Raw genomic sequence first — 25,727 nt, forward strand, 5'->3', positions numbered from 1 at the left:
TGAGGATACAGTAGGTGAGTGTAGAGCTGATCGTGCAGTGGTTTGGTGGATCGCCGGTTACTGCAGGTTGTAGGATTGTCGGAAAAGGTAGGTCTTCAGGTTCTTTTATAACGTGTCCTCTTTTTGTACACAATCAATGTACACAAATGGATTTTTAAAGCATATCCATGCATATCTGTGTCCTACACATGGATCTTTAGGGAATTTCTTCATCCAGCCTGACTTTCCTGCATCTTCCCGGGAACAGGAACCTCAGGGACAATCCTACAATAAGGATCTGACTCTCATGGGTATTTGCTCCATGGATGTCAGTTTCCTGTACAATTGTTCTCCTGCATAAATAAAGCCATTAGCTAATTTTCCTCCCACAATCTGTTGAGTCCTCGTCTTTCAGAAGAGTCTGAGAACTGCGTTGATTCCATGTGTGGTTGCGTTTGCTCCTGTGGTGTGTTCAGGAATTTTTGTGCATTTCTTTCTTATTCTTAAGATTCTCTCCCCCTCCAGAGCTCTCTGCGCTTTTATTTCTCTTATGTAATTCTATTTTTTTCAGCCACGCTTTTTCTACTGACGTGTTCCTACAGTAAACAAGGCTCACCTTTTCTCAACATAGATATCTCCATGGATACTGACAACCCCCCCACCTCATGTTCTTGAAATACCAGCCTTAAATAGATGGGATTTGGGACAGATATAGAAGTGCAAGCTGATAAGAAAATGACAATAATTCTCAAGAACACACTTTCTGCAGCAAAGCTTAACCCTTCTACTGACACATGCCATATATCTAACAAAGGCACTGAGCTGTTTATTTCGGGGTATGTCTGGAAGGACTTGGAAGTAGGATATTTTTCATTGCTACTATGTATCGACTGAAGGATTCCATATAATTTTTTTTTCTACGATCTCCAGTATCCTCTGCAGGTAGAGGATCCGTGGACAGCTCCGACTCAGGTTTTCTGGCTGGCTGGACACACGGGCAAAGCTGCAATCCTCAACGTCAAGAAGGATGTCCCGGTGTGGAAACAATGGCATCAGGCAAGTACATATCTTGGATTTTTGGATTTGTGAATGTGTTCAGTGTCTATTTGTGATGTGTATTTCTAGATTCTGAGACATTACTAGCATTGGGTATGTCATGTAGCATTTATTACCATTACTAATAACTATATCATTTAAGGCACTATCCACTTTCTGGCATGTAATTAATAAATTTGGAGCATACAAGTAGTATTAGCACACTTGAGGGCAGCTACAAATTTAAGGAGTGCTATACATCTTTGGAGTGAGTTTTGTTCACGTGAGCTTGCAATCTGTAATGTAACACATTGCAGTTAATAATTAAGAGTTAATAGATTATACCACTAAGATCCTAAAACAATTAAGGTATAATTGCAGATTAGCCGGAATATCCCCACTACGTCTAGCTCACTTGGTTCCATGCTGAGAGCTGGAGTGCCCGTAGACCGGGGGAGGGATTGGGATGTTCCAGTGAACTGCAGTAGAGATGTACATTTTCAGTACTGGAATGGAGATAAGCTTTAGGTAATGATATATTTAAATACAATAGGGCACATTTATTACTACTGCCTTAATATTAGACACCTAAAAATTACACCCGATGGGAAGAAGTTGCAAAAAATGCGAAAAATGTATCACAGTTTTCTTTTCCTTACGCCAATAATTGCTGTAGACCCATATATTGCGACAATAGCAAGAATACTTCTCTTTTGTCTTAACCGTGCTTCCTTTTTTTGCACACTTATCAAAATTATTTAATGAGGTCAGAATGTGTTTAAAATACATAACTCCGACGTGAAGCGTATATGCCATTTTTTGGTGAAAAATGTGGCAAAATTCTGGTGTACTTTGCTTAGTAAAGACATTGCATTATACAGGGGCACAAGCATTCAGCGTATAACTTTAGACAGGCTGGTTGTAGCTCAAAAATTGGATATAGATATAAAACATATCCATCTCATATGTTCACAAAGATGTAATCTCATTATGCATTTGCCGCATGAATACAAATATGCCACATGGCAGCACTAACAGAGCTCATGGTTAAAGCTTTTCCTATACATGAATGAGTGTGCTCTTTAGCAACCAGATTTACTGTTTGGATGGTGATTGTACATTATATCACTTTGGCTATCGAGTCTATCACACAGTGAAGTCTATCATTTCTGTATAAGCTGAAACATAGATGAATACTCCTGGACCCTGTGAAATCTATCTATATTATATGTCATTTATAGTAGAGATGGATCTATATTACATGTCATTTCCAACGTCCGTGGAAAAATAATCAGATTGGTGCCCCCTCCAATTCATAGCTTAAGTGATTAGAATAGTCATGACTCATGATATAACCTCTTGTCTGTGATTTGCATACTTATTCACGTACCAACTACCAGCTCTTCCTAATTCTCCCCAATATTCAGTGAAGAACTACAGGCTCTACTATAGTGTGAGAAGCAGGAAGAAAAGCTAGTTGTCACCTGACCATATGTATGAAAATCGCATATATGCCATCATGTGATGAACGATTGAATCAGCAAGCAGAGCTGAATCCTGACAGTTTGTATATTACACACAGTTAAGATTTGGCAGGCTTCAGTGCTTAATTTCATAATTAATGCTCCCATCATGAATACAGATGTATTAACTTATGTAATCCGGCGCAATACACTATTAACATAGCTATGTATCACGTCATCTGACAAATTATGGATTTCTTCATGTGTACAGGATCAGAACCTGTTACAGTAATGAATACAGCGCCAGAACCACCAACAGTACAAAAAATTCAACATCACAACTGCCGTCAGTACAGGAATGCATCATCAGAACCCTCCTCAGTACATAAAAACATCACCAGAAACATCAACAATACAGAAATATTGCAACACAGCCACCTTCAGTACAGAAATAAATCATCAAAAGCACAATCAGTACAGGAATAGTGCATCATCAGAACAACCATCAATACAGGAATACATTACCAGAACTACCAACATTACAGAAATACAGCATCACAACATCAATACATGAACTCAGCACCAGAACCATCATCAGTAAATGAATGCAACACCAGAACCAGCATCAGTACATGAATACAGCACTAAGCTTTGTGCAGGGATCAATTGCGATGTCAAGTCAGTTCCACGTACAAGTGTATCGTATGACCTTACAACTCACAGCATGTAAAGCAGGTGACATTCATTAGTTGTGGAGGTAAGGTGATTCCGGCAGCTGAATAGGAATAGTCTTCTGTACAGTTGGAGCAATCAGACTATGATCTGTTTTACTAGAAGAGGTAGCAATAGCAGATACTACCAAGAGGTAGCAATGGCAGCTAACTGTATTTAAAAAAGGGCTGAATTCTTTTCTCACAAAAAATGGCATTATGAGTTCTAAGTAATATTGTGATAAAGAATATATGTAACCAGTTAATAAATATGGAACTTCATGGACCTATGGTTTTTTCATCCGATATAACTATGTCCTTAACAAAGCTAACAAGATACTGGGAATTTTTATTAACTTACATCCTTAGAGCCTTGTCTCACATAATGAGATCGTTAGCGAGATTGCTGGAAAGTCACTGATTTTGTGACGCAACAGTGATCTCGCTAGTGGTCTCGCTACGTGTGACACATAGCAGCGACCAGCTCCCCCTGCTGGATATCACTGATCATGCTCGAATGTCCCAGGCCATTTTTTAATCGTCGGCATCTCGCTGGCCAGCATGCATCACTGTGTTTTATGCCGACGAGCGACCTCGTTGGCAACGCAGAACTCATGGACGCAGGTGTGAGTCGTCAGAATAGCTGCTGTGTGACAGGTCCCAACGACCGCCGAGGTCGTTATACGGATCGCTGGATCGTTGCTGCGTCATTGAGTAGATCTGCCTTTTTGACAGCTTACTAGCGATCATGTAGCGACACACCAGCGATCCTTACCAGGTCGCATCGTTGTCGGAATCGCTGGTGTGTCGCTTAGTGTAACAGTACCCTTAGACTATAGATCATACAGGAGCCTAAGCACTGATGACATGTAATCAGTATCACAAATAAACATTTACTTTTACATTTACACCTCATACTGTCCCTCCACACTTTTCTCCCCATACTGTGCCTTCACGCTCTCCCCAATAATGTTCACCTGCACTATTTACTCTCATATTGTCCTCTCATACTCCCCTCATACTGTCCCCTCACACTTTTCTCCCATACTGTTCCATCACACTATTCCTTCCTACATTGTCCCCTCATACTCTTCCCTCATAATGACTATCCACACTGTCCCCTTGCAGTTCCCCCATTCTGTCCCTTCTCACTTCTCTTCCATACTGTCCCCTCACACTGTTCGTGGGTCGCCCGCCAGGGCAGTGGGGTACTCGGTACCGGGCCGGGGTCTCAGAGGGAAATGTCACAGTAGCGGTGACCCGGTCTGTGGCCCTGGGCGTCCATGTAAAAGGGGTTGAGCGTGGCTGATTAAAGTTTATAAGTGGATGATACGTGATGCCACCTGTAGTGATCGGCAATGAAGGGGTTAATCCGACGCTACAGGCAGATCCTCTGGGACAGATGGTATAAGGCAGCAAGATGTAATAGCTCCCCACAGGTGGAGCTGTGGTCCCAGGGCAGTGGTAATAGGTGTTGAGGAAGAGGGTGTAGTGTCTGGCACAGAGATGTAGCAGTGCTGGAGGGTTTGCAGGAAGAATGCAATGACACAACAGGGTGCAGTTTCCGTTACCTTTACTGTGCTATGTAAGTGCAGTCCAGGGTCCAGATTACAAATGGAACAGAGGCTGGCCAGCTTGGAAGCAACTTAGGAATCTCTATGCAGATGGGTTGTGTAGTCTCCTTTCTAGCGCTTTCTGAGGTACTTGCAGTACTGTGTTACACTGAAGTTCCACATGCTTGTTCTCTTTTAGAACTCCCTCGTATGGCAGACAGCTGTAGCCTCCTTCTTCTGGCTCACACCTTGCTGTTGTGCCTCCGAGTCTTATGTGGGAACAGAGCATTTACAGCTTCCTATTCCTCCGCTTTCTGCTGCAGGAACATCAGTATCCGTACAACCTTCGAGACTGGACTCCAGACCATGCGCTACAGCTAGAAGTGAGCTTGAACTCTGCTCAATCCTCCAGCTTGTCTCCTCACACGAACTGACTAACTTCCCCTTCCTGGCCCCCAGAGAGCAGCTCCTCCCCCAGTTTGGTTCAGAGCTCCCTCTGCTGGCCTGGAGTGGGAACTGTGCTGTGTGTAGTATTTTCCTGATAAAGAGACCCTTCATTGCTTCCATGTATGACATCACACTACCTGGGAGGAAGGTAATGCCATTGTGGCAACCATACTCCTGGGGGTGCCACATTCGCCCATACTGCTCTCTCACACATTTCTCCCTACAGTGTCCCTTAACACTCTACCATACTGTCCCTTCACACTATTCGCTCCCATACTGTCCTCTCACACTGTTCCCAATAATTGTCTCCATACACTTTTCCCTCAATAATGTTCCCTCACACTCCTCCCCATACTGTCCCTGCTCAATTTTCTCCCCATTCTGTCCCCTCACATTTCCCCATATTGACCCCACACACTTTGGCCTCCAACACTGTCCCCTCACACTTCCCTTCCCAGACTGTGCCCTCACACCTTTACCACCCACCATACTGTTCTCACACACTTTTCCACCCATACTGTCACCAGCACAGTTTTCTTTCCATACTATTTTCTAACACTTTTCTACCTCATAATGTCCTTTCGCTCTCTCCACCCTCCACACTGTTCCCCCCATATTTCCCTCACACGCTTTTCCTTTCAAATTGTCCTGTTATTTTGATCTTCTTGTATAATGTCTCCACACAATGTTTCCAATACTGGTTAGAAAAGCCACTTCTCTTGCTTTTATTATTATTATTATTATTATTATTATTATTATTATTATTATTATTATCTAGCCTGCAGAATAGGAATAGTAATTTCCTCACCTGTACACAAGAGGACACATTAGGTGGACATTATAAGATGGAGTCAATAGGACACCACTGTGCGCCATAACAAGAATAAAACAGTAATATCTAACCATAGGACAATTTTAAATGATTCCAATTGAAAAACTGTAATTATTTGTGTAATCTAACTTTTTTGTACTTTGACAATAAGTCTTAAATAATATTCACAAGACGAGAGAATGTAATTACAGTTTTATTAGCACATAAAGAAAATTCACTGCCTAAATTATTAAAGAAAAGAATAAAGACACTTGATATTACATATTATGGGAGTGCTAATGATGTAATTAACTGATTTATTCCATTTGGCATGAAAAATCCTGCTCATCTATACCACTGCGTATGGTGTTATATTACCTTATCAACCGGGTATGTTCCAACATGATGGTGCTTGCAACAAATTCTCTGGTTCCAGCCACGTGACTCCTTCTTTGAAAGAAGCTGCCTTATTATTTTAGATGTGGTATTTCCAGAGTGCCAGTAGACCAGTTGGCGAGCATGAACGTGTTACCCTAAGGGGACGATCACACTCGACAAACTCAGTATGAATTTCTCTCTGTTCCATTCAGATTAATAGGATAGTCGTAAAAAATGTCTGCAGCAAATTTGCCAACTACTGAGCATGTGGGTATGTCCTTCTGATGTTTCCCCCATTAAATCACTTGTAATATGGAAGATAACAGTAATGGAATATAACTAATTCTACTTTGCTTCCAACCTTACTTACTACACACTAATACGTTTTGTAGGGTAGGGAAATGTTTAACAAATCTCCTCCGCTTGTCCATTTTGTTATTGAGTATAATAACTCCTAAAAAATCTGACCCACGGAGATTTTACTTATGCTATTGTGTTATACCAGGGGTGGGGAATCTTTTTTCTGCCAAGGGCCATTTGGATATTTATACCATCCTTCGGGGGCCATACAAACTCCGCCCACAAAGTACATCCTGACTCTGGCACTGGTTTCATGACTTAATCTTTCATTGCATGCCCTTCAATGTTCAGTAGTGAACACTGCGTGTGTGTGCTAACAGAGCAAGAAGAAATTAATGAGCTTGTGGCAATCAAAATACAGCTTCCTGCCCAAGAATGCGGTCCCTGAGAATCTTCTCGGGGGGCCTGATAAAAGGTCATCGAGGGCCGTAAATGGCCCTGGGGCCTGAGGTTCCCCACCCCTGTGCTATACAACAAATAATGATATATTCCAAGAATGGTTATTAATATACAGTGCTTTTATTCTTCTTTCAAGCATGCATGATGTAATTACCAGGTAAGCATGTGTTACCAAAAAATCTGTAGTAAACAATTTCAAGGATCAGACTACAATAGTACAAGGAACAAGACAGAGTATGGAGAAAAATCTTTTCAGCATGTCTGATAAAGTCTAATTCCGCCGTAAAAAAAAATAAAACAAAACAAAAGAAAACAAAATGTATGTTGTTTTGCTGTTGTCGATGCAATACAATACCCAATGCTGATATGTATTTTCCACTTCTGCATCGTGTAATCCCTTCCTCTACCAAGTTGTCAATGGACTATACTGTCTATACATGCAGTAATTAAACGCTGAAAATGTGGTTACTGGTGTCAGACCACTCATATACAGACAGAAAATATAAATGCATAAAATATCTGGTCACAGAAAAGGGACCAAAGAAGAGGTGAAGGGTAGAACAAAATGGGGCACACAAATTAGGCATTTAGTGGGTCTTTACTTAGATATTAGTACCATATATTTGTTAAACTAGCATAGGTTAGAGAGTAACTGAACGTTCAATGGTTATTTAATTATTTTGTCCAGCTTAGAAAATGATACAAATTTTGCAAATCACTTTATTAGGAGATTTGTTTTCATTCCTATAACAGAGTTACGTGTAAGTGGCTTCCAAACCCCTGCTTGCCCCCCCCCCTGTCTATGTCCCTGCCTTCAGCTTCATTGATATCAGAATGTACTCATTAGGAGTACAGATGATGGCAGTGATGAATCAGCACCTGTCTCCTTTTCTGAGTGTGCTAATCAGAACCATCTCCTGCAGCAGCTTATCCCCAAAGGTAGTGAGCCACAGATGCAAGGTTACATCCAGCTCACCATAGGACACATCTTGGAGATGTTTGAAGCCCGAAAAATGCCACATAAAGGCATGGAACAGTCATAGAATGAAGATAATCAAGCTCAACGAGCCGTGAATAGGCTTTTAGTCATGACTAAGGGTGGGCTGTCACCTGAAACGCGTTGCTATCGCATTTCATCTAGCTGTACTGCTGCGAATCTTGTCCTCTGCCATGCACTTTGTGTTAATAAAAGCCTGTTCACGGTTCGTTGAGCTGGATTATCTTCATTTTATGAGTGAGACATAGATGCAGAGCTGACTCTTTTACTGCCATCAGCTGTACTCCAAATTAGTACGTTCTGATATCAATGCATCTGAAGGCAGGAAAATAGACTGGGAAAAATCAGGGGTTTGGAAGTTACATTTTTTTTTTTTTTACAGTAGTGAAGACAGATGCCCTAATAAAATGATTTGCAAAGCTTCTTAACTTTCCATGCTGGACAAATTAATGAAAAAAGTACAAGCTTAGCTACTCATTAGTATACAGTACATATAACTGCTTTAGTCAAGGTTAATATATACAGTGCAGTGGCGGACCCAAACAAAAGGGGGCCCATGTGCAAGAACAATATATGTGCCCTTTACAGTAATATAGCTCCTTATAATGCACAATATTACCTGCTTTGAAGGTATAAATGGGCCCAGGTGGCACCAATTCTATGTTCTCCCCTTATACAATAGCTTTCCATATTCAGTGCATGTATCTATAGAGCATTGTGTGAGCAAAGTGGTCTCATAATCAGTCCCATCCATTGTATTATTACATACAGGGCATAGCCATATATACAGATGATTGGACCATGCATGGTACCAGACTGTGTAAACTCTCATAATTTGGTTGAAGCAGATCAGATAGGTCAAAAAGACTTCCCCAATCAGCAGAAGAATCTAAACTTTTATGTGGATATACCATTTGATTAAAAAAGCAACAACTTTAGAATCCCACAAAGAAACACAGGCTGTGAAGTTGAATGTGTGCAAAATTGAAAAGGGATCTGTCAAGCCTCCTATGTTACCCTCAATAGGGGCAGCACATAGAGGGATATATAGATTTTTATGATTTAATATCGACTTATATGTAAATAGCTTGTTCATATTGAAAGAGAACAGGTTACCACCTATATCATAAGGCATAGTTCTTTAAGAGGTCAGTATTAACTAGGATTGTTACCTCATATAGGTATCACTAGAGACACTTATCTCTTCCTCTACGAACAGGCTATTTGTATATTTTAGTTCCCAGGGCTTTGTGATCCCCTTGAAGGGTTATCCAGCCTTAGGCTACAAGACTGCGTCCTGTGAGGATTCTCCAGTGGCGGCACTGGGAGCGGGCGATCATGTGACCGCAAGTGTACAATTTGCTTACTTCTGGCCACATTCCGGCTAGACTGTGCTCGGCCTTGCTCAATATGCCTGGCTAAGGGAGGCCACGTATGTTTAGTCAGCAAATAACATACTTGTGGTCATGTGCCTACTGCTCCTAGTGCCAATGTGAGGATTCACTATGGATGGACAACCCCTTTAAGGAGAAACTTTACTCCATAGGCTCTTTGTTCTAGTATTTTCATGTGAAAAATAAAATGTAAAAGAGAGTCTGAGAATGAGTGGCTTTCATGTCTCACAATCTGGGACTCAGTGTAAGGTCTAATGCTTAGCCCCAGCATCATTAAGGGAAAATAATAATTAGAAACTTTTGAGACTGTGGTGATCCCAGTAATTGGACATCAGAGCAATCTACTGTGAGTGCATTCACTCCATTCCGAAGTGGACGCAGGGAAGAGACTTACAGATTACCAGGTAGAACTTCATAGAAACTTTTTGTTTGTAGCCTTTGAGCTTGACCGACTGTGATAATTCCCAGTCATGGCGTAAAAATAGTTTCCGTATATTTTTCTGGAGATGACGTACAGGCAGTCAAGAACTAGCAGCATGTTAGCAGTACAGAACAAGGGACAGAACAGGTTCTTTCCAGGATTTTACTGTATTCTGCAGAAAGAAAAGATGAAGTGCAAATAGTTTCTGCCTGAATGGAAAATCTAAACATTTTGCCCACCTGTTGTTATGAAAACATGTATTGAGGTATTTCAGGACTGTCCAGGTTCTGCTTTTCCCATTTGTCTATGCAGAAATTTTAAGGCTATTGTGAAAGACAATGCTGATGTAGTGACAAATCTGAAGGTGTTATACATAGTGACAAACCTGAATCTAATATTGGACCTGTAATTTTTACAAAATACCAATATAGCAGTTGTGTAGCATTTGATGCCAGTTCCCTGGGCAATGCAAGTATTATGCCACTATCCCATTAATAATGCCACCTAAGTGACTCCTTAAAACAAATAATGTTCTGTGACTGATCAGAAAACAGTGCCCAGTGAGTGCCCCTTTAGAAAACATTAATGTCCTTCAGTGTCCCCTTAAGAAGGTGATGGTGCTCCCTGAGTGCCCCTCCAAAAACCCTAATGCCAACTTGATGCCACCCTACTCACAAATAAATAGATTATACTTGTCTTATCCAACTGACCAAGTCCTCTTCCCTCCTGCATGCAGAGCGAGCCGACACCAGTCTGGTAACGCTGATATCTTGTTGACTGTAGACCTTCTGCAGCCTGTGGCCTACAGGATGGACAGTGGTGGGTCAGGGAGCCTTTTGCTTCATGCTATACCACAGGATCCTGCTGTATCGGTGACATGTTGACAACCATAGAGTTCAAAATGGCATTTCCACAGAAATCCTGGGCACACATCCAAAATTCCTGTCACGCGGGGCTTAGGTCTACTAAGGCTGAAATACCCGGGACCCCTGTGGTGTCCCTTTAACTAGGGGAAACCCTGTCTGACCCTCAACCAAGGGTTTTTGCTGATGGTGCAAATGCCTGAGCCTCCAACCTTTCCTTATCTCCTGCTCAGCCCTAAGCTTAACCCTCCACCCTCCACCCAGTGAGGAGACAAACCACCAAAGCCCCACACAATAATGACAGACAGGGAGAACTTAAACTGCACCGCGCCGCATACACACAGGACTATACAGTAATGTGAACAGGGCACAACAAAACACAAATATGGGAAGGTGAAAAGGTAACAACGGATCATACGCCACCAGATACGAATCTCTCTCTCTCCAACACCTCCACTCCAGACCGGAACCACTTGGTATGAAACACAAGCTATAATCGGCGACGCCCATAGGCCAACACGACTATTTAAAGACCGTGGGCGTGACCAAACATCCAACCTGATCTCCAGCTAGATTAACCCCCGATAGCCTGAGAAAATCAAGCCGGCGCCACTGAGGCTATAGTGGACGGAGGTGGAACTACCTCTGCCTGCCGGACGCTGTGGTGTGAATAGCGTCCGACATGACAAGTGGACGGAGGTGAAACTACCTCTGCCTGCCGGACGCTGTGGTGTGAATAGCGTCCGACATGACAAGTGGACGGAGGTGAAACTACCTCTGCCTGCCGCTGTGGTGTGAATAGCGTCCGACATGACAGTACCCCGTCTTCTACGAGGGACCCCATGGCCCTCAAGACTCATAGGACCCGGCTTGTCCGGATGACGATGGTGAAAAGAACTGACCAGCCGATCCGCATGTATGTCCGAGGCTGGTACCCAAGACCTCTCCTCCTGACTATACCCCCGCCAGTGTACCAAATACTGAAGAGTACGGCGCACTACTCGAGAGTCCACTACCTTGGAGACCTCAAACTCTAAATCGCCATCCACCATGACCGGAGGTGGCATCGGCGTCGTGTCCACAGAGCCTACCACCTTTTTCAATAAAGCCCTGTGAAACACGTTGTGTATCTTGTATACCACAGGAAGTTCCAACCGATAAGCAACTGGGTTAATGATGGCAGCAATCTTAAAAGGCCCAATAAACCTTGGACCCAATTTTAAAGATGGAATTTTGAGTTTTATGTTTTTAGTCGATAACCACACCCATTCACCCACACACAGGTCCAGACCTGGCACGCGTCTACTGTCAGCTACCCATTTGTACCTCGCACTCATGCTCAACAATCGCTGTTTCACCCTCCTCCAGACCGATGATAATTGAGCTCCTAGCTGGTCCTCCTCCGGGACGCCCCCCGAGTCACCCTGACGTAAGGTACAAAATTGAGGATGTTGACCGTAAACACAAAAGAACGGAGACTCTCCCGATGACTCTTGGCGGTGATTATTTAACGCGAACTCGGCCAGAGGAAGGAAAGTAGACCACTCCTCTTGGTTGTCGGACACAAGGCATCGTAAATACTGCTCCAGATTTTGGTTCATGCGCTCAGTTTGTCCATTTGACTGTGGATGAAACGCTGATGAATGTGACAACTTGATCCCCAAACGTGAGCAAAAAGCTTTCCAAAACCTCGCCACAAATTGAGTTCCCCTATCAGATACTATGTCCGACGGAACTCCGTGGAGTCTGACCACCTCCTGCACAAACACCTGAGCCAACGTCTTTGCATTGGGCAAGGAAGGCAAGGACACAAAATGCGCCATCTTTGAAAATCGGTCAACTACCACCAGGATGACCGTGTTCCCGGCCGAGGCTGGCAAGTCAGTGATAAAATCCATGGAGATCTCTGTCCATGGCCTATTAGGTACCCCCAGAGGCTGTAGCGTGCCAGCAGGACAGGCTCGGGGCGACTTGGCCCTAGCGCACGTGATGCAAGCTGCCACGTACGAGACCACGTCCTGCCGGATTTTGGGCCACCAGAAACGACGCGATACCAGCTCTAAGGTGCTCTTAACCCCTGGATGACCAGCCAGTACTGAGTCGTGGTGTTCCCTCAACACCTTAAGACGAAGATGAAGGGGTACAAATGATTTGTTGGCGGGAAGTCCTGGCGGTACCTCCTCTTGGGCCTCAGAAATCTCCGCCTCTACCTCAGTCGTGAGAGCCGAGACCACTACACCTCCTGGAGGATGGGTACCGGCTCTTCCCGAGGTTCTCCCCCTGGAAAACACCTAGACAAGGCATCCGCCTTGGTGTTTTTAGCCCCGGGACGGTAAGTCACCAGAAAATTGAAACGTGTAAAAAACAATGCCCAGCGAGCCTGCCTAGGAGACAGACGCTTGGCCGACTCCAGATAGAGCAGGTTCTTATGGTCGGTGATGACTGGGACCTGGTGAGCCGCCCCCTCCAAGAAGTGTCGCCATTCCTCAAAAGCCATTTTGATGGCCAACAACTGTTGCCGATATCATAATTCTGTTCGGCCGGCGACAGCTTCTTGGAGAAGTAGGCGCATGGATGCATATCGCTCAAGGACGAGCCTTGTGACAGTACTGCCCCCACTCCCACCTCAGACGCATCAACCTCCACCAGAAAAGGTTTAGACACGTCCGGTTGCACCAGAATGGGGCTGAAGCAAAACTGTTCTTCAGACGCTCAAATGCACGTATCGCCACCTCAGACCAGCTAGCCAGATCGGTACCTTTTTTTGTCATGTCCGTGAGCGGTTTGGCTATAGTAGAAAAGTGTTTTATAAATTTCCTATAATAATTAGCAAACCCAAGGAACCGCTGGAGCGCTTTCAGATTATCAGGCCTTTCCCATTGCAGCACCGCTTGCACCTTCGCGGTGTCCATTTTAAACCCTGCAGCGGACACAATATATCCCAAAAAAGGCAACTCCTGAACAAAAAATAAGCATTTTTCCAGCTTAGCATAGAGCTTATTCTCCCGGAGCAACTGTAACACCTGCCTGACATGCTCTAAATGAGTGTCCCGGTCGCTCGAATAAATGAGGATATCATCCAGGTAAAAAATCACGAATTTCCCCAGGACATGAGCAAATACATCATTAATAAAATGTTGGAAAACAGCAGGCGCGGTTGTCAACCCAAATGGCATAACCAGGCTCTCAAAATGACCCTCACGAGTGTTAAACGCCGTCTTCCACTCATCCCCCTGACGGACCCTTATGAGGTTATACGCCCCCTGAGGTCAAGCTTGGAAAACCACTTCGCCCCCGCCACCTGGTTGAACAAATCAGGGATCAAAGGCATCGGGTAGGGATCACGGATCGTAATCTGGTTTAACTCCCGGAAATCCAGACACGGGCGTAACCCCCCATCTTTCTTCTTAATGAAGAAAAACCCCGCTGCTACAGGCGAGGACGAAGGCCGGATGTGTCCTTTGCTCAGACTCTCCGCGATGTAGTCTTTCAGAGCTTGTCTCTCTGGACCAGAAATATTAAACATCCTGGCCTTAGGTAATTTGGCCCCGGGTTTTAACCTAATCACACAGTCATAGGCTCGATGTGGAGGCAGTTCTGAGCAACCCCTCTCAGAGAATACATCCGCGAAATCCTGCAAAGCCTCCGGAAGGCTGGGCGTCACGGCAGACACACATGTGGCCAAGCAATTGTCCTGGCAGAAACCACTCCATTGGACTATGTCCTGAGTTTTCCAATCAATCACCGGGTTGTGCCTGGACAACCATGGAAAACCCAGGACCATTTGTGCTGGGAGATTACGGAGGACCCTACATGTAACCCACTCAGAATGTAGGACCCCAATGTGTAGTTTCACCTCAGCCACAAACTCCGTAATCTCCCCTTGTGGAGGGGAGCGGCATTAATGGTAACCACCTGAATGGGATGAGGGAGTTTTTCGATCTTAAACCCGGCAGTGCGTGCAAACTCCTCATCTATGAGATTGGTGGCGGAACCGCTATCCACAAACACTGATATTGGTAGCTCTCGGCCCGTGATAATAACCTTGGCAGGGAGCATACATTGAGATACCATCATGGAGGATATGCATACGCTCAGTTGGGCCTCCTCCATACCCTCTGAGCTTAACAGTTTTCCGCCGGTGTGACCCTCTTCGGTAGCACAGGACAAACGTTAACATAATGATTTCTTTTACCACAGTAAAAACATGCTCCGGGCTTCCTGAACCCAGGAACGCGACGCTTAACCTGTGACACCCCCGCAATTTGCATAGGTTCAGTGGGCTCACCTGCAGCAACCACACTTGCACCTCTGCTTTCCTCCAGGGGTAGCGTCTCCTGTGCCCCTTGACGCAAACGGCGATCAATACGTATAACCAAACTCATGGCAGACTCCAACGATGCAGGAGTCTCATACATCAGGAGGGCCTGTTTAACGTTCCCTGATACCCCATGAATAAACTGGCTCCGCAGCGCTGGGTCATTCCACTGTGTGTCTACTGCCCAACGGCGAAATTCCGAACAATAGTCCTCCGCCAAGCGCTCCCCCTGGCGGAGGGCGCGGATTTTAGATTCCGCTAGAGCCAATCTGTCAGGATCATCATAAATGAGCCCGAGTGCAGAAAAAACATTATCGACAGAATGAAATGTAGCAGAGTCAGCTGGTAAGGAAAATGCCCATGCTTGGGGATCACCACTCAGTAATGATAACACCAGACCCACCCGCTGAGCCTCATTACCTGAGGAGATAGGGCGCATGCGGAAGTATAACTTGCAGGCCTCCCGAAATATGACAAATTTGCTGCGTTCCCCTGAGAATCGTTCTGGCAGCGGGATCTTCGGCTCTGCAATGATACCTGCAGATGCCGTTTGCACCTTCACTACTACCAGGCCCTGCTGCTGAACTGCCCCTTTCAACTCGGAGACCTGTAAGGACAGCGCCGCCAACTGGTGGGTTATGGAATCCATGGGATCCATGGACTCCTGAAAAATGTAGGCCGATGATAATGTCACCTGGGGCTTAGGTCAACTAAGGCTGAAATACCCGGGGCCCCTGTGGTGTCCCTTTAAATAGGGGAAACCCTGTCTGACCCTCAACCCAGGGTTTTTGCTGATGGTGCAAATGCCTGAGCCTCCAACCTTTCCTTATCTCCTGCTCAGCCCTAAGCTTAACCCTCTACTCTCCACCCAGTGAGGAGACAAACCACCAAAGCCCCACACAATAATGACAGACAGGGAGAACTTAAACTGCACCGCGCCGCATACGCAAAGGACTATACAGTAATGTGAACAGGGCACAACAAAACACAAATATGGGAAGGTGAAAAGGTAACAACGGATCATACGCCACCAGATACGAATCTCTCTCTCTCCAACAGCTCCACTCCAGACCGGAACCACTTGGTATGAAACACAAGCTATAATCGGCGACGCCCATAGGCCAGCACGACTATTTAAAGACCGTGGGCGTGACCAAACATCCAACCTGATCTCCAGCTAGATTAACCCCCGATAGCCTGAGAAAATCAAGCCGGCGCCACTGAGGCTATAGTGGACGGAGGTGGAACTACCTCTGCCTGCCGGACGCTGTGGTGTGAATAGCGTCCGACATGACAAGTGGACGGAGGTGAAACTACCTCTGCCTGCCGGACGCTGTGGTGTGAATAGCGTCCGACATGACAATTCCAAAGCATGTGCACTGCCCCAGATCTTCTGCAGTAGTTATGCCACTGCTACTTTCATTTTTTCTTTTGAAATTCTGTACCCCTAAGAATTTTTCACCCAGAGTAGCCAGCCCTGATTCCCTCTTTCATACTATGCCACTTCAATACAACATCATTTCAGTAAATGCGTAGCGATAAATGAAAAAAAGAACTAGAAAATGTTGCACAACAAATTAATTTTAAAAGGTATCTGAGAATAGAATCAACCCTCCTAAGCCATCTACATGTGTATGTAGGTCATAGAAAGCTGAATAAAATGATAGCTTGATATTGACGCTGTTAAGAACTATGGGCGGGACATAGATATCTCTATCTCATCTTATGCTCCTCTGATCTCATTGCAGAGCTGTGTGTGATTATAACTAACACAGTAATAATAATAATCCTTATATAGTGCTAACATATTCCGCAGCGCTTTACAGTTTGCACACATTATCATCACTGTCCCCGATGGGGCTCACAATCTAAATTCCCTATCAGTATGTCTTTGGAATGTGGGAGGAAACCGGAGTACCCGTAGGAAACCCACGCAAACATGGGAATAACATACAAACCCCTTGCAGATGTTGTCCTTGGTGGGATTACGAACCCAGGACTCCAGCGCTGCAAGGCTGCAGTGCTATCCACTGAGCCACCGCACAGTAGAGCAGAAAGTCTCCTTACAAAGACATCTACAGCTACAGCTCTCCTCTCATATTGTTACAAACTCTTATTAAACTGTCTATGATCTGCATTCCGATGTAGACAGTCTTAAGGGTTTTTATCCACAGACATCTATAGTGTTTTTTATGAGCTACATTTGCAAATTTACCCAATTTTTCCATTCGCTCATATTTCTAAAAAGCACCAATAGACAAAAACTAGTATACAAAGTTGATATGTAAGTAAACAAAATCTAATGATCTCCTTTGAAAGTTCATGTAGTACTATACTCAATTCAAAAGACATACATTTTTGTAAAACTGCTATTTTATTTCAGTTTGTATGAAGAGTTTCCATTCTTTCTGTCTCCATAGATGACCTGGAGGATTCAGAGCTAGTCTCTGTGACTGAGGAGACCCCACTGGGGAAGGAAATTATCTCCTTGGGAGTGGGAGAAGGATATATCACTGGTAATATCTGGTGTAAAACCAGACATGTTCAAGAGTCTTTCAAGACTCTTGGCTGCTTAAACATTGTAAGATATAAACAACAATGCCATAAACTGATTAGTGTAAACCCATCTTAATGTATGGACTTGTAAGGAAATGAATGAATGTCTAGTACACTTGTAACAATTCTACTGTAGCCTACAGGTGAGTGCCTGCATCAGTTACCAAATTATTAAGAAATAATGATGCTGTAAGCAAATTCATCTTGAGAAAAAAAAATGATTTTTTATCAATCTCAAATATTTTTTCATAAAAACTACTTATTAATAACCAGTTAATAAATGCTATTAATATGCTCATAAATATATGCACTTTATGCTGTGTTATTATATCCTCTTCATGTCCTTCCATGCTGTTTTATCATTTCTAGTTATTATAAGAGAGAAATTATATAGTAAGTGTTTCCATACAATGATTAACCGCAATTATAATACCCTGATTTTACTGGCTGTCTATACTATCTATGAGTGCTGTGGGCATAATCCCCAAAGTATCTTATAAGATGCAGCTTCAGCTTGTCATCTCGGGCCCCTGCTTGTAAGCGCTGACAGGGAGAAATTTATCACAAGCAGGAGACAGTAGAAATATGCTGAAGCTACATCACAAAGAATGCACCAAAGCTCATCATTGTGAGTGAGATAATTAATCACTGGTGGCACTTAGGAAGGACTGATTTGCAAAGCAAATGTACCATGATGCAACTCTGCCATTTCTGCAATGTTAGATGCATCACAGGAAATCTAGTCAGCGTTAGGGGTACTATGTTAGAGGCGAAGAAGAAATCAATATGCTAGAAACCCAGAAATAGCACCTCAACTAAAATAGGTATGCACAAGGCATATTAAAGCTGATCTACTGATTCATTAAGTATAGTCTAAGCTGCTCTACATAGAAATAATGCTTGAGTGCTGCTGAAATGGAGAAAATGCTTTGTGTAACTAATAGAAATCAGTAAATCAAAATTCAATGTTGCTTTAAAATCTGTTGTACAGCTGTATATTTTCCCTTTACGTTACAATATGTAAAGCACAAAAGATGCATTTCTCTTACAATATTTCTGTTTCCCTAGTAACAATCATAAGATGCAGCTTAGAAACTATATACACCAGTTTTGCATGTACAGCATAGAGCTTGCAACTATAGAGCAGAGCTACAGTAAAGTGGTTATTTTGGTGCAAATAAAGGTTTGGCAGCAGTGTCAAAGAACTTCAAGATCTAGAGATCTGCCACTTGTGCCACACTTGTCCCCTAAATTTTGGTGTAAATTCCTGTCACAAAGTACAGCAGCTGATAAGCAAAGCAACAAAATGTGAAAAATGTTTGTTTCTCATGTGAGATTATTTTTAATATGGTTTAAAAAGAATCATTCTTGGCAGCACATAGCCAGTGATGCAGTGATGTGCTATAGAAGTGATGTGCTGCTGATAACAAGATTGTGTCAGCGCACAGAGCGATCGTATTAACAATCATCCTGTTGGCATAGAATTCTGGTTGTCCGGTCTAAAGTGAACATTAATCGATCTCTAATACAAAGTATTAGACTAGATGTTCAGAAAAAGCACCAAATTCATCATCTAGCAACAAGCTGGAGAATTGTGTGTATTTAAGGCTACCGAAGTGAACCGGCCCAAGTGTGCATGAGTCCCTTGCTGCTAAGCTAGAAAATCCCTGCACAAAGGCTAGTTTCACACTAGCGTTACCGGGCGCAGCGCAGGGCCGCAGCTAAGCTCTGCATGTGATCAGCGTACCCTATATTTAGCGCACAATCAGCATACCCAACGCTAAATATAGAGTACGCTGATCGCCTGCAGCGTCATGCAATCAAAGGAGGAGCTGACCGGAGGGGGCGCGGCCGAGGGTGGAGCTTAGCGGCGGCCCTGCGCTGTGCCTGGTAACGCTAGTGTGAAACTAGCCTAAGCCTGCAGCACTGTCATAGGACGGGATCACACATGTGAGAAACTCGGACGAGTCTCGCATCCTAATACCCGACACTGCCGCCGGCACTCGGGACCGGAGCATGCGACTGCATGTATTTCTATGTAGCCGCACGCTCCACTCCTGAGTGCCGGCTGAAGTACCGGGTTTTAACATGCGAGACTCGTCCGTGTTTCTCGCATGTGTGATCCCGGCCATAGTCACAGGCTTCTCCTGCAGAGTAAGGGACTATTCTTTGCTTTACTTTGCTTTATATGCATTTATGTCCATTGCAATTAACTTCTTGACCTTTCCATGGAGTTCAGTACAGTGTACAATAAAGTATGCGCAGTATAAACAGTAAGTTCTGTGGACTAGTTTTCTCATTTCAGCCAGTGTGACAAGACTGATATATATATATATATATATATATATATATATATATATATATATATATATGTACATAAAATTCTGCTGTGTGAGCTGGGCTGTTGGTATTCTATTAACCCTTCAGATATTTTGTCCATCACAGCACAGTCACTCAGTAAACTCTGCTTGTTTCCTCTCCTGTTTCTGCCCTTCCTGTTTTCTACAGAAATCTCCTTGTCCTTTTCCATCCTGCGACGTTCCACCCTGGGCCCTAATGTCACTCTACAGGAGGCAGCTAGGAAGACTCTTTGGGCTCTCGAAAATGATAACAAGGAAATGCTGCTGTTATTCAAGGTAGATATATTGTAGACTAATCATTCATAGTTTCTATTGTGTTACAACCAGTGAATCTACCAATATGCAGTACACAAAGGCAGGATATACTGAATACTACTGCTCTAATAATACACAATGAGGTTTGGGCCAATTTCATTGTATCTAAAGACCAGATATGCTGTCAGTTAAAGGGATGGTTCTTTCAGAATTAAATTAGTTTTGTCAATACTGAAAATCTTCTGATTTAAAGGGGTTGTCCAGACTTGGGACATATGATTGCAGAATGCGAAATCATGGCAGCATTCGGTGATCATGCTGTCACTATTACACGGTGTTCCCGGTGTAAGTAGACTCACCGAGCTTCTCTCAATTTACTTATATTAATAGAAGCTGCAATAAGTTGGCATGTGACCGCATGTATGCAAATTATATGAGTTCACGTTACCGCATGCTTGCAGCAGGAATACCAGGGAATCGTGACAGCAGACTTTTGTCCCAAACCCTGACAACCCCTTTAAGAAAGTAAAACTAATCAGCAGTTATATAAATTGTTTACCATCCCTGAAAATGTCTTCATACACTGTATAGCCATCCACAAAGCCAGGTGTCGGGCTAGGGAAATCAGCCATTAGTATAAATGATATATACTGCCACTCGTAACCCCTTTACCTCCAAAGGTAGTTTGCACGTTTATGACCGGGCCAATTTTTACAATTCTGACCAGTGTCCCTTAGGTTGGTTTCACACTTGCGTTTTTTTGCGCTGCTTTTTAGCGCAAAAAAGCGCATGCGTTTCCCCCCTATATTTTAACATGGGTGCGTATATGTGCGCAAACATATGCGCACGTACGCGTTTGCATGCGCATGCGTTTTTTTGCAGTGTGCGCTCGGGCGCACAAAATGCATCCTGTTGCATTTTTTGTGCGTCCGACTTGCCCCATAAAATGCGTTTTTTTACAGCAAAACACCCATTAAAGTCTATTGCAATGCGCACGTATGCGCAAAAAAAGCATGTGTTTTTTAAAAAAATGCACCAAAACCCGCAAAAAAACGCACACAAACGAATGATGCGTTTTTTTCATGCGTTTGTGTGCGCAAAAAAAACGCAAGTGTGAAAGTAGCCTTAATGAAGTAATAACTCTGGAACGCTTCAACTTGGTGATTCTGAGATTTTTGTTCAAGACATATTGTACTTCATGATAGTGGTAAAATTTTGTTGATATGACTTGCGTTTATTTGTGAAAAAATGGAAAATTGGCAAAAATTTTGAAAATGTCACAATTTTCCAACTTTGAATTTTCATGCCCTTAAATCACAGATATATGTCACACAATAATAGTTAATAAATAACATTTCCCACATGTCTACTTTACATCAGCACAATTTTGCAACCATTTGTTTTTTGTTAGGAAATTATGAGTGTGAAAATTGACCAGCGATTTTTCATTTTTCAAGCAAAATTTGCAAAACCATTTTTTTAGGGACCACATCACATTTGAAGTCACTTTGAGGAGTTTATATGATAGAAAATACGCAAAAGTGACACCATTCTAAAAACTGCTCCCCTCAAGGTGCTCAAAACCACATTCAAGAAGTTTATTAACCCTTCAGGTGCTTCAACGGAAACTAGACCACTCAGGGAATGGATCTAGATGTGTGCTGAGCACATTGAACCCTCAGGTGCTTCACAGAAGTTTATAAAGTTGAGCCGTAAAAAAAAAAATAAATAAAATTTTCCAAACAAGTATGTTTTTAGTCTATAATATTGCATTTTCATACAAGTTGTAATGCAACTTCTCCTGAGTATGCCGATACCACATATGAGGGAGGAAACTACTGTTTGGGCGCATGGCAGGGCTCGGAAGGGAAGGAGTGTCATTTGACTTTTTGAATGTAAAATATCCTGGAATCATTAGCGGATGTCATGTCCCATTTGGAGAGCCCCTGATGTGCCTAACAGTGGAAACTCCCACAATGAACCAATTTTGGAAACTAGACCCCTTAAGCAACTTATCTAGATGTGTATTGAGCAACTTGCTCAGAAGTTTATAATGTTGAACCGTGAAAATAAAAAAAATAACATGTTCCGCACAAAAATTTTATTTTGGCCTGAAATTGTACATTTTCATAAGGGTAACAGGAGAAATTGCATCATACAATTTGTTGTGCAAATTCTCCTGAGTACGGTGATGTCCCATACGTGGAGGCAGGGGCGGACCTACCGCCCGTACAGCCCATTCATTGCACGGGGGCCCCGGGGGGGGTGAGGGGGCCCCTCCAGCACCGCATGGCTAATTATTCAATGCAAATTAGCCATGTGGAGTGTGAGCGCCGCAGAGCCAGCAAGGAGGAGATGATCAGAGCAGCGTCAGTGCTGCGCTGCCACTGTGGGGGAGGAGACAGACTGCCACTCACACTGCCTGCCTTGTGGCACCGGCCAGACGGTGGCTGCAGTTCAGCCGCAGGTCAGTGTGTGACGTCACCTGTCTGTCTCTGTGTCTGTGTGAGTCACTACTGTGTGCCGTGCCCCTGCCCATAGCAGCAGCTCAGGAGGAATGTTCAGAGTGCGGACACTGTGACTGGAGAGTGGAGTGGACAGTGTGGATCCTCTTGGTCTGGACTCTGGCCTGCCCTGCCAGCTCCAGGTAAGAGTACCAGAGCTGAGCAGGACTGAGGGACTGGAACTGAGGAGGCAGTCATGATTTTGGGGAGCTCCTGGGGTGGGGGAGAACTGAAGCATGGCAGTCATGATTTTGGGGAGCTCCGTCCTGGGGGAGAACTGAAGCATGATGGCCAGGCTGCTCATGAATGGGGGGGGCCCCTGGCCTGGGGAGAAGCATTGCCTGGCTGCATAAGAATGGGGGTGCCCTGGCCTGGGGAAAAGCATGGCCTTGGCTGCTCATGAATGGGGGGCCCTGGGGAGAAGCATGGCTGCTCATGAATGGAGTGGCCCCTGGGGGAGATGCTTGGCTGCTCATGAATGGGGGCCCCTGGCCTGGGGAGAAGCATGGCCTTGGCTGCTCATGAATAGGGGGACCCCTGACCTGGGGAGAAGCATGGCCTGGCTGCTCATGAATGGGGGGACCTGGCCTGGGGAGAAGCATGGCCTGGCTGCTCATGATTGGGGGGACCCCTGGCCTCGGGAGAAGCATGTCATGGCTGCTCATGAATGGGGAGGCCCCTGGCCTCGGGAGAAGCATGGCCTTGGTTGCTCATGAATGGGGGGGCCCTGGGGGAGATGCTTGGCTGCTCATGAATGGGGCGGCTCATGGGAGGAGAAGAAACATGAATCAGGTGGCCCACATAGGGGGAGAAGCAGCATAAACTGGGGGGGCCACATGGGGAGAAGCAGCATAAACTAGGGGGCCACATAGGGCGAGAAGCACTATGCCAAAAGTAGACCGCATATGGGGGAGAGCATTATGAAACAAATGGAAACGGGGGTGCCTATATATATTACCTGGAGGCTGTCTTAGGCGATATATGTTATTTAGAAGCTGTGCTGAGCTGTATATATTACCTGGAGGCTGTTTTGGGCAGTATATATTACCTGAAGGCTATGCTGGACTGTATCTATTACCTTAAAGCTATGCTGGACTATATATATTACCTGGAGTGGAGGCTATGCTGGGCTGTATATATCACCTGGAGACTGTGGTGGGCTGTATATATTACCTGAAGGCTGTGTTGGGCTGTATATATTAACTGGAGGCTGTGCTGGACTGTATATATTAACTGGAGGCTGTGCTGGGCTGTATATTTTACCTGGAGTCTGTGCTGGGCGCTGAATATATTACCTGAAGGCTGTTGCTGGACTGTATATATTAACTGGAGGCTATGCTGGGCTGTATATGTTATTTGGATGCTGTGCTGGGCTGTATATATTAACTAAAGGCTATGCTGGGCTGTATACCATATTTTATTTGGAGGCTGTGCTGGGCTGTATATATTAACAACTAGAGGTAACGCTGGGCTAGTGGGCTATATATGTTATTTGAAGGCTGTGCTGGCCTGTGTATATATATATATATATAATTTGGAGGCTGCAACTGGCAATTAATACAGCCCAGCAGCACCCTAGAGATATTATATCCAGCCCTGCATAGCCTCAATATTAGATAACAACAAATAACAAATAACTTTTTTGCCCTATGAAGGGCGGGGGGGGGGGGGGGGGCGAAAAATTTCTTGCACAGGGGCCCACTACAGTCTGTGTCTGCCCCTACTTTTGAGGCACAGTGCAAAGCTCAGAAGGGAAGAGGTGCCTATTAGAGTTCAGATTTTGCTGGAATGGTTTGAGGGTTCTTTGACACATTGGCAGAGCCCCTGAGGTGCCAGAATAACAGAAACCCCCAATATGTGAACTCATTTTACAAACTGCACTCCCCACTGAATTCAGCTAGGGGTGCAGTGATCATATTGACACCACATGTGCCTCACAGAATTTTATACCATTGAGTGGTGATGATAGAATAAATTATATTTTTACTACTAAAATGTTGTTTTAGCCCCAATTTTTTTATTTTTCTAAGGGCTAATAGCAATTTTTTTACAAAAAACTGAGGTCCATTTTTTTCTGAGTGTGCCAATACCCTACGTGTAATCAGGAAATATTTTTCAGGCACTGAGCAAAGCTCAGAAGGCAAGGAGCACCAGATTTTACTGTTATGGTTTGCAGGGCCTTGAACCACTGGGAGAGCCCATGAGGTGCCAGAATAGCAAAATCCCCCATATGTGACCACATTTTACAAACTACACCTCTCAATTAATTCATCTAGGGGTGCAGTCAGAATATTGACGCCATGGGTGTGTCACAGAATTTTATACCATTGGGCACTGAAGAAAAAATAAGTACATTTTTGCCACCAAAATTTTGTGCTAGCCCCAGATTTTAAATTTCCACACAAGAAGTGGTAAAAATGGCACCAAAATTTGTCCCACAATATCTACTGAATGTGGCAATACCCCATATGTGACTGTACAGTACTACTTATCCATATGGAGAGACTCGGGAGGAACGGAGCACTATTTGCCTCCTAGAGTGCAGATTTTCCATATACAAAGCCCTTAGTTGCTAGAAGAGCAGAATCCCCCCTCAATTGACCCCATTTTGGAAACTACACCCCTTGGGGAATTTATCTACAGGTGTAGTGACGATTTTGACTCCATGGGTATTTTCCAGAAACAAGTAGCAATGAATGTTGACAAGTGAAAATTGCAAACTGCTGTTGTAGTGACCAGTACGTTGCAATCACCAGTACGTTATGCCCAGCCCGTGATTCTGGAGGTGTGAGCAGGTTGTGGGATGCAGTGACAGGTAGGAGACAGAGCAAGGGTTAAATGGGTTTTAATCAACAGTGGGATACTCCACGCAGGGAGGTAAAGGGTTAAACAGGGAATAAAACAGTTCAATGGTGAAATTGTGG

General features: G+C 44.1%; 1 protein-coding gene across 5 annotated transcripts in view; it reads left to right on the top strand.

Moving 5' to 3' along the window:
- SH3TC2 (SH3 domain and tetratricopeptide repeats 2) overlaps positions 1-25,727 on the top strand; it is a 154,749-nt gene that overhangs the window by 12,372 nt on the left and 116,650 nt on the right. For 2 of the 5 annotated variants that reach the window (XM_073575210.1, XM_073575208.1), the window contains exons 2-3: positions 910-1,035; positions 20,193-20,320. In XM_073575210.1, the coding sequence (XP_073431311.1) occupies positions 1,026-1,035; positions 20,193-20,320 (138 nt within the window). In that variant the 5' untranslated portion in view covers positions 910-1,025. Of the gene's footprint in view, positions 1-12; positions 88-373; positions 816-909; positions 1,036-17,560; positions 17,710-20,192; positions 20,321-25,727 lie in introns of those variants that run through there. The other 3 variants (XM_073575211.1, XM_073575209.1, XM_073575212.1) reach the window with 3 other exon arrangements.

Source organism: Dendrobates tinctorius, unplaced genomic scaffold (genome assembly GCF_039654945.1).
Source record: "Dendrobates tinctorius isolate UK_male_01 unplaced genomic scaffold, ASM3965494v1 ptg000043l, whole genome shotgun sequence".
In the NCBI taxonomy this organism is placed as follows: Eukaryota; Metazoa; Chordata; class Amphibia; order Anura; family Dendrobatidae; genus Dendrobates; species Dendrobates tinctorius.